We start from the raw sequence: 16,598 nt of genomic DNA, 5'->3' as shown, positions 1-16,598 counted from the left end.
AATTTAGACGATTGACCTTGACCCTTGTGACAGCTAAAAATGTAAACAGTGGCTTCAAAATGTTTCGCTTGTTTTCTATTTGTATTTCTCTGTTTATTATTTAAAAAGATATAATTTATTTCAAAGGTATCATTACTCATATTCTTCATTATTGTGATGAAAACCTATTAATTGATAAGTCGTATAATGTAACATTTATGTGCAATCTTACATAATTGTTGTATTCTCAAAAGCGAACTGTGAAAACTCCTATGCAATAATTTGTAGCTATAATTCACTTTGGCATGATTTTGTGCCTTGTGGAGTGCACCCTTGGTTAAATCACTTTTGTCGCATAGAAAATATCCATTTTACCTGGTAACAGTTTCAAAGTGTCAGATCCTTGATCTGGACAGGGAATATTACCAAGACAAAAATGTACCATGAGTTTAATAACTATGGTGTTTTTTTTTCTAATTGATATTGTGGGGGAGAGCCTGGCTAAAGGAGTGTGGCATGACAACTGTCCTGTGAAACAAAACAAAAAAATACTGAAATTGAATAGATTTTAGAGGCCTACATGTATATAATAGTTTGATTCCAAATGTAATGAAAATTGGTCAAATTGAGAGAAAAAAAATTCTAGTATAAAATCATTTACTACATATTAAAACAGAAACCATAGTCCATGGAGCCTTAAAGAAGAATTATCATCAGATATCTAAAAAGTCATTTTAGTTCACTGTTCCAACTGTTTTCCACTTTTACCAATACATTAGTTTATGTGCAATAATAAAATTGGCTTTATTCAGATGTTTAATTTGGATGTAGAATAAACCTTAATATTGAGCAGAGATACATTCTTTTTCTGCTCTATGACAATGATTTTCTGCATTTTATATCATTATTTGTTCATAAAAAAAGAATTTTCCCTCTGTTTCTAAATGTTTTTGAAGGCTATAAATTTACCTGATAGAATGTACAAGCAGACATGTATATGGATTAGACCGAACTGTTTTTAACAAGTTCTGTTCTAACCTTTGCAAATTGTCGAGAGCAAGCACATGGAATACTGGCCTTATTTCTTAATTTAAATTGAGGCCACATTCATTGTACTTCAATGACACTAATATGTGCAAGATATCAGGCCATGCTTATGATAAAGATTCTTATTTTAGAAAAACAGCAACTGCATGATGGCTGCAGCAGCGCGACTCATTCCTGTGCGCATTTTGACTTCATTGGACAAAATACCTCCTTCACTTAGAAGAAGTAAGTTCTTAGGTTGAGAGGGTCCTATTAGTTTTAGTAAAGTTGATTGCCCCTCAGCAGGGTTAAATCAACATCAGGGGGTACATTTCATACTTTCTTATGGCCACTCAAAAGAGACTCAGTACTACACACGAAACAGACTCAAGAGTGTTTCATATCAGCTTTCAGTTACCTTTAGTATCAAATTACAAATAAATTAGCATAAACCAAGTATGTACAACAAGATTTCTATACTATAGTATATAAATTCGGTTACAAAAGCATTGTGAGCATTTTACTATATCTTGGCTTGCTGACTTGATATAATTCTGATCTTATCTTCTACTGGTAATTAAAAATATGGAATCGGAGATAGTCTGAGCAGTTATTTTTCTAGTGTGAGTGTGAATATAAGTCAAGCAAAACAGAGAAAGTAAGATTTCAATTCATTTAAAACAATGGAAACATTTTTAGCTCAACTATTCGAAGAATAGGTGGGCTATACCACTCGCCCCAGCGTCGGCGTCCGGTTAAAGTTTTAGGGCAAGTTGGGATTTTCACTTATTAGTCCAATACCCTACATTCAATTGACTTAATATTCACGCAGTTGTTCAGGGCCATCACATGATGAGGTTAGATAACTCCATATTATTCTTTACACAGATTATGGCCCCTGATTGACTATGGAACTTAGGTTAAAGTTTTAGGGCAAGTTGGAATATTTATTAATAACTTCTATATCCTTTGTTCAATTGACTTAATACTTCACACAGATATTCAGGACCATCACACAATGAGGTTACATTACTCCATATTATCCTAAATACAAGTTATGGCTCCTGATTGACTTAAAAGTTTTAGGGCAGGTTAAAGTTTTAGGGCAAGTTGGGATTTTCACTTAAAACTCCAATACCATTCATTCAATTGACTTAATACTTCACACAGATGTTCGGAGCCATCACATAATGAGGTTAGATAACTCCATATTATCTTTTATACAAATTATGGCCCCTGATTGACTATGGAACTTAGGTTAAAGTTTTAGGGCAGGTTGGGATATTGTTTAATAACTTCTGTACCCTTCATTCAACTGACTTAATACTTCACACAATTATTCAGGACCATCACCCAATGAGGTTACATAACTCCATATCCTTAATACAAGTTATGGCCCCTGATTAACTTAGGTTAAAGTTTTAGGCAAGTAAAAGTTAAGGGCAAGTTGGGATTTTAATAAAAAAACTTCTATACCGTTCATTAAATGCACTTAATAAAATTTAAAATTATTTACGACCATCTTACAACAAGAAACATAACTCCGTTTTAAGCCTAAATACAAATTATGGCCCTTGAATTTTATTTTTTTTTCCTTTGAAAGGCATATTTGTATATTTTTAACCACATTTTCATAATGGGAAATCAAGTTATTTGAATGACTTGCGTCATTGTTTGGGCAGGCTGGTGGGAGGGCACCATCAAAGTCACCTTATGTATCGAATTTTTTTAGTTAGGTTTGACAAAACTTGGTATTTTTACATCGTTATTGTATTCTATGTCAAAGCGGCATAGTCAAGCACCCTGTCTTACGACGGCTCTTGTTTTTTGACAATTGTGCATAAAAAAATTACATTTTTTTCCCAACTAGTACATGTATATAATTTTATATACAAGCAAGCAACAAACTTCAACACATTTGATGTATAATAAACAGAAGCAACATCACATTAGCAGGGGTTTTGTATCATGTTTGTTTACTTCAGATATACAGCGTTTGACATATTCCGTTAAAAAAGTTCACTGTCAGCATCATGTGCGACGCCAATTTCACAGGAGTGCAGTGTTAGTGTCGAGCCAGGGACCATCTGCTCCATCTGGTCCTGGTGGTGGAGATGGGAAGGACAAAGATGGTGATAAGGGGAAGCACGTTGATGGCAGTGACATAGCGGGAATTGGACTGCAAGGTGCCGGTGGGGATAATGCTGTTGACAGTGGAACAAACAATGATGACAAAATGGCTGATATGAACAGCACAGGTATGCAAGCAGAGAGCAAATATGTAATTAAATCATTGTTTACGTTTAGGTTCAGGACAAAAGGTTTGGGTTTAAGTTTTTTATCAATGAAACACTTAAAAATTTGAAAACTTTTTAAGATGCTTACAGGTTCTTCGACATGCTTGAATTATAATGCAATTCATTGTTTTAGATTTTTCTCTTAATAATAAAGCTTTTAGTTCAAAAAATGCTAAAAGCCGTAATTATTTACCCCTAATTAAGGCCTATTCCCTGTGGATTACATTTAGTCTTGCCTAAAAGAGATCTGTTATATTTAACCACAGAAAGCACAGACATCAGTGAACCAACACCTCCCAAGACTGGAATGGACCTACCAGGGGAAATGTTACGAGTTGTAAACTGTTCTAAATGTGGCGCTGCCATTAAAAACATTGTTCCTGTTGATGAGAAATGTTAGTGTTTCATTTTTTCCAATTACTTCATAAAATAATAAGAATTGAATTGCTTATATTTGTTTTGCAAGTGTCTATGTCTAAGAGTAACATGTTCTTATTATTAAAGGTGTTTTAACCTTTCATGTTGGTTACTCAGTTTCTACTGGCAAAAAATGCTCAAACTGTTTTTGTTACCACCTTAGATCAAGCGAGGTTTGTTAAGTGTCCGAACTGCCAGCAGCACACCATTATCCCTGAGAACATCTTGAAGCCGAGCCACCTCCATGCACCGCCAAAACCCAAAGAGAAGGAGCTGCCCACCCCAAAACAGATCAAACACTTCTTGGACCAGCATGTGGTTGGGCAGGAGCATGCCAAGGAGCGCCTTGCAGTGGCCGTGTACAACCACTACAAGACTGTCAGGCATAACCTCAGAAATAAGGAAGACCAGACACAGTCCCTGAAGAAATACACACCAAAATGTAGGTTTCCATTAATTTTGCTTGTGAAAAACAGTTTTAGGTGTTAAAACATACAAATTGACTTTCATATTGAAGAATTGGTGTTGTCCCAAAGAAACAAAAAAATGCCATTTTGTGTGTTGTTGTTTTTTTCATCTCATTTTAATTGGTGTTTTTCTCCTACAGCCGAGATTTCATCTCTCCTTGGTTTGCCTTCCAACTTCGTGGGTGACGCGCGTGCATCAGGTCGGTCGTGGGATCGAGAACAAGTGGATGATGACGGGGAGGAGGAGGAGGTTGTGCTGGGGAAAAGCAACATCCTCATGCTGGGACCCACTGGCTCAGGTATAGACTTTAGTCACCTCTGTCACACCCGGCAATACTGTTAGAAATTCTGTGTTACATACATGTAAATGATTACTATCACTGGACTTATTTGGACTAGTTCAAGTGGGCAAAATGCAAATAACAGCTCAGAAATATGACAATCAAAAAAGGATATCCATAGCTAACACATTTGGTCAAATAATTAGTAAAACTTCTTTAAATAAAAAGTAAAGCTAACTTGTATTGTCTTGGATAAATTTCATATTAAAAATCCCCCTTAACCGGTCTTGTCAGACAAGTTATAAAATTCACTTACAAAGCAAAAAAAAAGATTCTTTGCCTAAAAGTCTCAAAATTACAGTGAAGCATCATTATTGTTGATCAACTGAAAATTGTAAACTTTCCAACATAATGTCAAATACAAACACAGAGGACCTCCCATGTCTGTCAACAATTTTCTTCACATAATTAACTAAACGTTACACTGATTATTTTTTTAAATGCACAGATTATGTATTGTGTTTACATAGAAAATTTGCAATCATTACATTGCTGAGTTTTATAATCACATTTGAAAGAGAGACATATTGTATAAAAGCATTCACAGAATTATTTTCCTCATGACTTGTCATCAAGATTTAAGAGTAAATTTCATTTAATTTATAACATGATTTCAGGTAAAACCCTGCTTGTGCAGACTATAGCGAGCATCTTGGAGGTCCCATTTGCCAGCTGTGACTGCACCAGTATGACATCGGCGGGGTATGTTGGTGATGATGTGGAATCTGTGATTGCAAAGCTGCTTCAAAATGCCGGGGGCAATGTAGACAAGTGTGAAAAAGGTATGGCTTGCAGTATTTTACATACACAAAGGACGCTTATTGCCCAGAAACGTTTTTCTTACATAATTCGAGCAATACTGAACATTTTTAAATGAAAAAGTAAGCTCCTGACTAAAAATCAGAATGATAATATTTGTAATGTATGCTTACTTTAAGAACTAAAACACAAGCCAAACAGATTTATTAAAATCCACTTGAATGCCAGCGTGCTAAACAAATAATTCACCCACTCACAAATTTTGATTATTTAAATAATTTTTTGAATTTTTTTTCTTGTCTAACAACGAATATAGTCTATTTTCAACGTCCATATTCAATCATTTAAAACAATGTTACCTCCTAAACCATTTTCACAATTTTGATGAAAATTCACAGGGCTGTTCCTTGGGTGGCGCCCTTTCAAAATTGTTCAAAGAAATGAATTCTATGCAGAAATCTGGTTGCCATGAACCAAAAGGAAAAACATTTAAACTCTTCCTGAACATAAGGCTTTAAGCTTAGATATTTGGTGTGTAACATAGTTTAGTGCCACTACTAAGATTGTATGTTTTTCAAATTATGCCCCTTGTGTGAAGCTCGGGGGACCACATATTTTACATAAAGATATAAAATCTTCTTGTCTGAGACTGCTCGGCCCAGACCCTTGATATTTGGTATGTGGTAACAAATGATAGCTAACTGCCAAATTTGGTCAAATAATGCTCCTAGGGGGAAAACTTGCCCAGCCTTTGGGGTCACAAGTTTCCTATAGTTTATATAGGAAATTCTTTTTTTCTGAAACTAGGCCAAGTCCCTTATATTTTGTATGTAGCATCATAAAGAAGTCCTCTATCAAGATTGTTCAAATTGTGCCCATTGGGTTAAAGATGGCCCTGTCCTGCCTGGGGGGTCACTAGTTTCCTAAAGACTGAAGAAGAAGCCCTATACTTTTGATGTTTGGTATGTAGCATCATATGAAACTTCTCTACCAAATTTGTTCAAATTATGCATCTTGGATCAAAAATAGTCATACCCTGGGGGAGACAAGTTTTCTGTAGAGGTATATATATATGTAAATATTCACATATATATTATACATTATAAATAATGCTTTCTTGGTCATCTCAGGAAAATGGCTGAGCATTGGCCTTAATTTGGGGTGCTCTTGTTAGCATAAGATAATGTTATACCATGTATTTGTAGTATAATTCACAAACCAGTTATGACGGTAATTTAGAAGTGATTGAGTTGTTTGCTTGTTTCTTTCAGGTATCATATTTCTGGACGAGATTGACAAAATCAGTCGTAAGAGCAGCGCAGGCAGCATCTTTGCAAGCAACAAGGACATCGGAGGGGAGGGAGTTCAGCAGGCCATGCTGAAGATGCTAGAGGGCACTGTGGTCAAGATTGCTGAGAAAAAGAACAAGCCTAGCTACAGCTCTGAGAGCCAGACTGATGTAGATACATCTAATATCTTGTTCATCGCAGCTGGGGCTTTCAATGGACTTGAGAAAGTTGTCAAAAAGAGAAAAAATGTCAAAGTAAGGCAGAAAGATGTACTGAGTAAATTTGCATGTGTAGATATTCAGTTCAGGAGAAGTTGTACCAGCACAAACTTGTTACAAATCCAAGTTATACCATATTTGGGGAATTTATCTCATGAATAGAGGATGATTGTTTGTTTCAGAGTAGATAGCAATGAATTTCTTTTTATTTCATGCTTATAATTAATCATGATTCTTAAGAATTTTTTGTTGTTTAATTGGAGTATTTTGCAAAATTTTAGTAAAAGAGACGAGTTCTACAACTATAGTATGACTTCATAGTGGTACATCATTGTCTTGGTATGACTTCACTTATGAGCTACTAGTAACTTATTGTTTGTTTAAAATACACAACAAATATATACCATTCTACAAAGACAAACTTTATCTTGGTCAAGGATTTCCATTTATAATATTTTTCAAAGGTACTGGGTTTTGGTTCACCTGTGGAAAGCGAAGAAAGGGTGAAAAATGCTGCCTTTGATGTGTATGCGGACAAACCTTCAACTAGGGAGCAGAATGCAGAGCGAGACCGGCTGCTGCAGGAGGTGGAGGACACAGACCTGATTGACTTTGGTCTCATCCCAGAGTTTGTTGGACGAATCCCAGTTGTCGTGCCACTACATTCCCTTAATGAGGAGATGCTGGTCCGCATCCTCACCGAGCCCCAGAACGCCCTCATCAAGCAGTACCAGCAGCTGTTCAAGATGGATGAGGTGGGTGAATTACATTATCTAAAAGTTGAAAATTGCTATTTTTTATGTTAGATAAACATGTTGGATGCCCAAATTCATGTTTCTTATCAAGTTCTAGTTCATGGTAACAAAAAAGTAGACTGTAGTAGACAAATTGCTTTTTTGTTTACTTTAGAGTTAAGGTTAGCATTGTTAATGTCACAGAATCAGAAAATTGGCGCATCTATTAGAGAATATGTGTTCAATTGAAAGTTTACTGTATTGCATAAAATTTGTCTCCAATTGAACTAGAAAAAAGAAACAATGGCCATTAATGGCATCGACTTGTGGTTTGTATGTTACATTTTATACATTTTTCCACTACACTTCTTTCCAGGTACAGATAGAGTTTACAGAGGAAGCGTTGAGGGCAATCGCTCATGTTGCAATGGAAAAGCAGACAGGTGCTCGCGGTCTCCGTGCTGTTGTGGTATGAATTTCACTGTACTTCTATAAAATGAACAGTAAAACAGTGGAGTTTGTCTTCAATCTTTAGTGTCTTTTTAAGTGAATGTCATATTAATCTTTATTAAGCTCATTCCAAGAAACAAAACAAAAATATTGTGATAAGACTTGGTGTTGTCGGAAGAGTCATTATGCAAAAGGTTTAACCTTGGTCTTAACTCTAGAACTTATTGAGATATCCAAATGAAACATGGTACACATGTTGCCATAGTGTGTTGGCATTTGCTTCTCTGTTATTTTGTTTTCATTTTGTTATATTTAAGTGGGCTATCTTCGTGGTTGAACATAGGAGAGGTTTGCTTAGTATTACTAGTGCAATATTTTAAAGAAATAAATGTTAATAAAATAAACTGAGAAGACCTTGATAGGATGTGACTCTTGTCTAAACATCGGCTGCACCTGTTACATTTCAGGACAAATGTCAGCTCATGGCGGGTTTTGAGGTGCCAGGCTCTGATGTCAAGACAGTCATCATCACTGAAGATGTGGTGAGGAAAAATAAGCCTGCTGTCTATGTGAAGGAGGGAAAGCAGAAATTTCAGCATGGATGAGAATCCGTAACTTGTCAAAAGACACATTATACTAAGTCTTATAAAGCATATGTTACTGTGGACATCAAAATAGAACTGAAAGCTTTTCCAAATATGATATTAAAGTCTTCATTATCTGTATAAATTTTATTTTTAGTGAACAATTTTGTGATATTGAAGTTCATTTATGCAATGCTTTACTAAAGGTTTTTTTGTAAATCTAGATATGGAAAAGTGAATATTTCAGGTACAAGACTGTAAGAGTGCAGGAGATTTGTACTGTCATCTGGGGTTTCATTAGTTCTTATCCAATTCTAACATAAACTTGGCGAAAAATGTTTAAGGGCAATTTAGTACCATGCCATATAACCTTGAACCAAATTGACATGGTCCACTTTTCTTATTACATAAGGTTTAGCATAATTTTATGATCACCTAACTTGCTATGCATGTACAGGTTTCATAGAAAGAGATTGCTATCCAGAATTGTGATAATGACAACAATTTACCTAATATTTGCTCTCTTGATTTAAGTTTAGCAATGATACCGAAACTTGGTGATAGATTTTAAAGACAATATATCGCATGGGTGGTGTACTGAAGATACAGCCACATTTTGCCCAGGTTGACCGCTATTTAAGTTGATAACCAGCTACAAGTATTTCCCAATACTCACACCTTAGTATTTTTTTGTATTTTTTGTATTGTATAATGATAAACTAGTCCTCCTATTTCATTGAAAAATAAAGGTATGTCGAGGTAATATTGCTTTTAAGATTGAACTTCTTTTTGATTCATGAAAATTGAGCATTCTGAAGCATTTCTTTTCTTCCTGGAAAATGAAGGTGACCAGACTTATTCATTTAAGATGTTTTAAGAGTGTACTTCTGTTTTATTAAGCCTTGTGTTTAAGAATAAATATAAATGTTTAAAGGAAAGGAATGCTTTCTTATAAGTTGTTTGAATATTGTTAAACAACTGTGTATTTATTTGACTGGCTAACTTGTATTTTCTGAATAAAATCTACCCGTATTGAAACTGTTATGATCTTGGTTGTCTTTGTCAGTTGTGCAAGTGTATCGTTTTAAAGCTGGACATTCTGAAAAATGTCTCTTGAACAGGGTAGGCTTCTCCTGCACCTGCTTCAAAGACGGCTAGTATTGTATCATTTGGATGGTCTTTATAATGTTGAGCCAATAAATGATGACTGAATAACATTAATTTCAGTGGAAAAACAAACAGGATTGTGATTTATTATGATTTATATACGGTAGATCAACAGTTGTATTATGCAAATCACACATTTACTGCACAACTACCCTAGCCCTCTCTTCCCTGTTTCTCTACTTAAACCTCTGTTGACCAATCTGGTAAAAACTGCTGTTTGAGATTACTGTTCTATATCAAATGGATCACATCTGCATGTGCCCAAAAGCCAACACACTTTTTGATCCAATGAAAACTATTTACACTTTCATTGTACATATTCTTCCATTTGTTCCAGTTACTGGTAATAAGCTCCTTGGCACAAAACTGTTCATGAATATTTTCAGATGGTTGAGGGATTTCTGAAATTTCAAAGAATGAACCCGTGTACTAAAAGTAGAACTCAGCTAAATACTTCTTAAACTAACTTCATCAAATTTAATCATTATTGTAAACAATTAAATTCATCTGCTGTGGTTTATAAGTCAACGCGTTAGGTAAGGGTAGGTAATCCTAGTTCTTGTAAGACTTGTGCTTTATGACGAATAATTGTGGTCGATCTTTTTTGCATTTCAATACCTACAAAGACATAGCCATTGTGAACCAACAACAGTTATTTATTTATAATATAGGTCTTATCATGTATTCAAAAGTTTTAATTATCCCTACAGTTTTATTTGCTTTTTACATTGTTATGTAAATATGAGTATTTCATTTTTATTTCGTTTTCAAAGGTTACTTTTATATCCTTTATTGTTGTCTTTTATGCGTTATTTTATAGCTGTGCAAATCTAAGGGAGGTAACCGCTGCGTGAGGATACTATCGTTGTGGGTAAATAGTAATTTTCTTTGGGCCGAGAGTTTTTTGGGATCAGCTATTATAGGTATTTTCTCTCGTAGTAAACAAACGTATAAAGTCATCTTTTGACAAAAAATATTATTTCAAGATTATAAAGTATGTGTTTTTTATTTAATTCACATTCTTTTTATAATTGCATTTCATTATCAAAAAAGAAAGTATATTGAAATCGAAACTTAAAAGCTGGTCCCGTTACCTGAACGACCTTGACCCTGAAGTGAAAGTAGGAAAATACTTTGTGTAATATTGATTCAAACTCGATTTTCGCAATTGATATATGAGCCATCAAGCGTTTAAAATGGGGGGAATGACCAATGTGCTGCGGACTGTCACACTTCGATCTGTCACATTCACAGGAAGGAATCAGTCCGTATCGAGACATTTTCACAATGTGTCAAGTGAGGATCTTACTATTACTAGTTATTACTACAAGTGTTTACAATTACTAATTTTAAAATCTTGTTTTCAATAGATAAATAATCTATGTAATCGTCTATTTGTGCAAACTGAAATTTCCCAAAACTGGCTAAGGGCATATCTTCAATGAAACCCATTTGTTTACAAATAATTGAAATATTTTGTTGGTATACTCAATGTATCATACCTGTAATACCTGTAATCTTCAGGCCGTAAATTTAGCCTTCGCTATCGTGGCCCCTCTGGTAAATGTCTTCTTTAGTGGTTTCTCGACTGAGTGCGGTTATGTTAACATAAAAACTTTTTTCTATTCCAATGTTCAATGTTAAGCATTGGTTTAAACTGGTTTATGGACTTGGCAGAAACAGTCTCTTCACTAAGGGAATTCCAGTACATAATCGATCTCTGACTGAATGAATAAAGTCTTGAATTGTGTTTGCTTTTCTTCTTGACAAATTTGAGATGATGTCCTCTTAGGTCTCCAGATGAAAGAGTGAAGAGATGATCCCATTTTAACTCATCGTGGCCATACACAGACTTATAAAACTGGATCATATCCGCCCTATCTCGTCTATATTCCAGAGTTGGAATTCCTAAGGCTTTTAGTCTTTGCTCATATGACAAGTCCGATACATCTTTAACTAATTTGGTGGCATCTATCGTGTATAACGTCTATCGATGTAATCCGAAACATGCCGAATAACGATCACGTTAACGGGTACCTGCACTTCGGATTGTTTAGATTCATTCGAGAGAACTGTCAGCTACATTTGAAGACCATGTCGTTTCTACGCGTAAGAATTCCCCAGAAATTAAAACATATACGTAATTACATTTTTTTTCATTAATCTAATTCAACTTTCTAAATGTAAGCCATTGCTATTGCTAGAATCTCGCAAAACCCAGATCGGATTTTCCGGATTTCATCTATTTATATAGCTGATGACGTCACTGACAGGTGCTTCTTAACAATGTGCATATTCGCGGTCACGTTACCTCCATGTTTGGTATTGTTATCTACTGAAAATGTCATATACACCGATTGATTGTACTAGCCACAATAATGCGCGTTGAGGGAACGTTTTTTAACATTTGGATATTTATTGTGTTCCCTATAACGCCACAAGTCGATTTATTTATACCAGTGTAAAATAAAATATTAGACTATTACATTACAACAACACTGAATTGTTAAAAGAAAACATAAAAGGGACACATAAATGATATACTGGTTAATACCTTTTATTTATAACTTAAGTTTTCCATGATAAACTGACGCTGATCGGCTTCTGTCAACTTTTCACTGCCATATTGGGTTAGCCACTATTAGTATATTTATCCTACGCAGTGACCTCCCCTGTTGGGACATCGATATTCTTGATACATTATTCATAAGGTTGATTTTTTTTCGACTGTTTCCTGATTAGTATATATATATATATAAATGTATTTGTTTTATTATTATATATTAACTTATTTATATGTGTTCACATTTTCATCAAATATTGATGCCCTTAACTGAAGACGACTACCTGATTTCAAATGCGCATTTTATTAGTGGAGTTTAACCGGAACAGGTGCGCGTTATCTTTGCGCTAAATATACTTAGCGCTGGGATCTTGGCTAGGAAAACAACAAGTGGTATATGGACTCGAAGAGTCGCCAACACAAAAATTATCAAAGACTCTGAAGCGGCTGTTTATATGGACTATGATTGTACATACCTCACAAAACAAAATGGCCGACACCTATGTCAACAAAGTCAGGTCAGGTGTCGGACATATACTATAGAAATACTTTTTATGGCCACATAATTTAAAAGATAATTAAATCCTCAACATATATGTATTAAAAATTATACATTTATATGAACTTCGATTTAACAGTAAGCAACGGAAGTCTTAGTACACCGATAGATGATACACACAGGCTACACTTAGTTGACAACAAGTAAAGAAGGTAAACATGAATTTGATGATTAAAGGTTTATTGTCATAGTCCCTCTAAATCACGACCAACCTTGATTCGCGGGCATCTTTGTTATAGCCTGTTTAACACCTGATTTGCATGTATCTGCAAGGTTATGACGTCATATTTACTACTAACTAATGCACCAGTCAATTGTAACCACGGCCCTCCCAGGTCTGGGGAATAGCTGGGACATTGACTTTGGGTCCAGCCAACCCCGGGTAAAATCCCCACCCTGTGGGGACGAACTGATGGTTAAACCCCGGCAAAATGCCCCCGCACCCCAGAGACTCTATATAAGGCCCAATCTCCGCTAAATTTGACGCTATGACAAAACCACCCCGGTCACCCAGCCCTGCGGGGCCACCTGGAAAGTAAAAACACCGCCCTTTTCCCCGGCTATCCCCAGTATACCCTCGGACCTGGGGGGGCCGTGGTTACAATTGACTGGTGCATAATAAATAGAGTAAATGCTTTCAAACTCGCGCAAAATGTCTTAAAAACAGATAAATTCACTACAAACATGTGTTAACACTGCAAACAAAGTAGCTTTCAGTGTTCGACACTAACGGGGTCCCGTGATCCCGAGGGCACCAATTTTTCGGGAGGAACACCTGAACTTCAAAGTGCGGTATTCCGTCGGGACACTTAAATTTTGACCGATAAAAGCTAAATATCAATAAATAGATAGCGTTTCATGAATTAATTACCTAAATTTGGGTCCCCCTAACTTTCTTGACAGTGCATGTAAATAAGATATTAATATTAATACGTCGCACACACTAAAGCGAAAGTATGGCTGACCTTTTCACTATAATTACGTCATGAATCTATAAATAAACAGGTCATTTTACAGTGCGCATGCGGGTTAATGCTTCCGCTTTGTTGTTTACATTATCGACAAGGTGACGGACTTTAATAATCGGTACAATGATTATGGTGTCAGAGGTGACGGACTTTTATAATCGGTACAATAATTATGGTGAACTACTTTGCTCATGTGTCAGAACCGCCCAAAAAGATGCCAAAACTGCTGACTTTGATGCCTTAATGATGCGACCATCGAGTTGTTACAGTAACATTCACGGCACAAAAGACTGGCATCCTACGGAACTAGTTTACAGGGAAGCCATCCTACTATTCAGCATTCTTTGTTTTATGCCTTGATCAAAACATTATAGAAATAAAATTCCCAAAGTTTTATTATTTATCTTCAATCAATGGATAAAAAAATTATGACATTTTGGCGCGAAAATAAACATACACTATTTTCCAGTTGTCTGCTCTTCCAGTATGCACTACACTTGTTGGGCAGTCTGATTGATTCACAAGCCAAATGTAATATTCCTACTGTTTTTCAATCAATAGCAATGACATCTGACAAGACCCGGAACCATGGCATTTTTAATGTGTATTTTCCGAAAATCTAAAAATAGTAACAACATCAAGTTTTTGTTTACATTGTACCCATTGTGTGACTTAGACATTCTACCACTTTTGAACCCAATCTACTGACTTAAGACCCAAATCTTCCTCTCTGCCATTGCCAGAGGTTCACATGGGTGACATTGTGCTATAACTAACTTGTCATTGCATGCTGTTAAAAACATGTATACTATGGTGTATACTTGAATTACAAATTGAAAAGTAAAAGGCACTGGATTTGTATGTTCAATTTAATATTAAAACAGGCTCATTAATGAAAAAAATGTAAAAAATGGAAGGGACTCTTAATTTCAGGAAGGGACACCTGATTTCAGATGTTGGTGTCCCTTCGGGATCCCTTGGGAAAATGGTTAGTGTCGACCCCTGGCTTTACTAACCCAAAATTAATTGCTATAGAAACCAACCATATTTGCCACAATAACATCCTAAAAAATTGCTGGTTGTTTCGTCTGCTGTGTATAGTATACATTTTAGCAATGACGGTCATGTGAACTAAATACTTGTAAATACCAATTGGCACTTGGAGGCATTAACTTAACAGAAATTTCTTTGGGTCCATGTTAGGAAAGTGGTAGCAGTGAATCTTTTATCGACTTCCAGACATGAATTTTGATGCAATGATGAGAACTTTGATGCATAATCAAGTGCATCAATCTCTGAGCCCAGAAATTGTTAATCCAACCTGGATCAAGTATTTTAAAAGATTAAAAGAGAGGGATTTATCTCTGTTAGGTGGTAACAGGGTCATTCCATTCATAGTTGAATTTGATTATGTGCTATGATTTTGAACATAGTTTAATGTTTTATACTATAAAAATATCGTAGTAAGTCTGTGCATATTATGTTGCAAATTGATATGTTGAACAGTGTTATAGTGTTATTCACGACTCGCGGTCAATCAAAACGCACCAGAGAATATTCTTATCATAATTTGACGTTGATGTGTAGTTCCATTAGAAAACCTAGAGTAAAATGAAGTTTAGGCTATTCTGAAATGTTACACTTGCTATTGATGATTTTTGGGTAATTTGATGATTATTGTGCCACCTAAGACGTCAGGAGTTGACATTTTGACATGCATAAATTCAATATCTAGTATGCCCCCCATTAGCATCCAGGACAGCTTGGCATCAAATTTGTTTATATATATATTAAAAGTATTTCGATATCCTTCTTGTGTACCTCGGTAATTATCTTCGTATTTCGGTGATTTAACATATTTAGGTTAGTCCAGTATCCGCCATATTGTTTTGATGATTTATTATTTGGATCGTGAAAATAGCAAAGGTCAATATAAACCATGTGATATTAAATAGCAAACTAATTTGTGTTTCTTTGTTTATTTCATGTAAATTTAAATATTAGACACAATGCGCATGTAAAGTAACAGTAGCATAAATAATAGCACAAGTAATAAACAACAGTCTTATTCTGTCATCCTGATGACGCTATTCTCGAAGCCCTCAAATAGTTTAAGCCCAAAATTATAAATAATCTGGTTCTCCCAAGCTAATCCTCTGGTACTAACAAAATTATACGGTTTCATACAATGTTTTTATTACAGAAACCCAGCCCGAAGTCTTAAAACTGCCAGTGTTTCTATGGACTGTACAGCCCCAGTTACCTCAGTCTGCAAGCCTCCACACAACACAAGCTGTATGGGGCAAGAAACGATCTAGTCGTAGGGGCAAAGGCAGTCTGCCCCCTGCAGAAGAAGCATTCACATGCTTGGCTTGCGGATCACCAAATGTTGAATTTAGGCAACTTGATGGTAATTTGGACATTTAGTCATACATTATATAACAGTTATGTTTTATTTTATTATTTTCAGAGATGATTGTTTCATATTGTCATCAGTTATATATGTGCAGTTATCACAGCAAAAGAAAAAATATTAAGCAAAACCTTTCAGATTTTATATCTCATTTTATGTAAGAATTCAATATTGGAGTACTTAAGGTGAAAACATCACAACAAAATATAGCTATTACACTGGTCGATTTTTTGTTACAGGGGATCAAGCCCGGGTCATATGCAATGACTGCCAGCGTGTTTATGAACGATATGAAGACCTCAGCATTGAAGAGGAACCACTTAGCAGCATTACTCCTAAAGAGGTACAAACAACTGCTCCCATCAAA

At 35.4% G+C, this 16,598-nt stretch overlaps 2 protein-coding genes across 3 annotated transcripts in view; both read left to right on the top strand.

Annotated features, from left to right (window-relative positions):
- The first annotated feature begins 15 nt into the window (after window positions 1-15).
- Window positions 16-9,603, top strand: LOC128229093 (ATP-dependent Clp protease ATP-binding subunit ClpX-like). 2 transcript variants are annotated; one of them, XM_052940756.1, is made up of 11 exons: window positions 16-41; window positions 1,158-1,251; window positions 2,991-3,263; window positions 3,569-3,697; window positions 3,883-4,161; window positions 4,327-4,485; window positions 5,145-5,309; window positions 6,558-6,829; window positions 7,258-7,548; window positions 7,904-7,996; window positions 8,445-9,603. In XM_052940756.1, the coding sequence occupies exons 2-11, from the start codon at window positions 1,173-1,175 to the stop codon at window positions 8,580-8,582; spliced, it is 1,878 nt and encodes a 625-aa protein (XP_052796716.1). In that variant the 5' UTR covers window positions 16-41; window positions 1,158-1,172; the 3' UTR covers window positions 8,583-9,603. The 2 variants fall into 2 exon arrangements, with proteins under 2 accessions (XP_052796716.1, XP_052796715.1); XM_052940755.1 differs by having other exon boundaries at window positions 17-126.
- A 1,227-nt stretch (window positions 9,604-10,830) lies between these two features.
- Window positions 10,831-16,598, top strand: part of LOC128229091 (ATP-dependent Clp protease ATP-binding subunit ClpX-like) — a 15,766-nt gene continuing 9,998 nt past the window's right edge. Inside the window, exons 1-3 of the mRNA XM_052940752.1 lie at window positions 10,831-11,024; window positions 16,022-16,228; window positions 16,471-16,574. Of these exons, the coding sequence (XP_052796712.1) occupies window positions 10,904-11,024; window positions 16,022-16,228; window positions 16,471-16,574 (432 nt within the window). The 5' untranslated portion in view covers window positions 10,831-10,903. The remainder of the gene's footprint in view (window positions 11,025-16,021; window positions 16,229-16,470; window positions 16,575-16,598) is intronic.

This window comes from Mya arenaria, chromosome 3 (genome assembly GCF_026914265.1).
Source record: "Mya arenaria isolate MELC-2E11 chromosome 3, ASM2691426v1".
Classification (NCBI taxonomy): Eukaryota; Metazoa; Mollusca; class Bivalvia; order Myida; family Myidae; genus Mya; species Mya arenaria.
Note: the sequence above shows the minus strand (reverse complement) of the source record. Positions and strands in the feature narration are given on the sequence as shown.

Excerpts from the sequence above, each read along its gene's own strand:
- LOC128229093 (XM_052940756.1), top strand. The coding sequence starts at position 1,173 with ATGATGGCTGCAGCAGCGCGACTCATTCCTGTGCGCATTTTGACTTCA. Across the intron at positions 1,252-2,990 it reads ACCTCCTTCACTTAGAAGAA|ATATACAGCGTTTGACATAT; the intron begins GTAAGTTCTTAG and ends TGTTTACTTCAG. Across the intron at positions 6,830-7,257 it reads AAAAGAGAAAAAATGTCAAA|GTACTGGGTTTTGGTTCACC; the intron begins GTAAGGCAGAAA and ends TATTTTTCAAAG.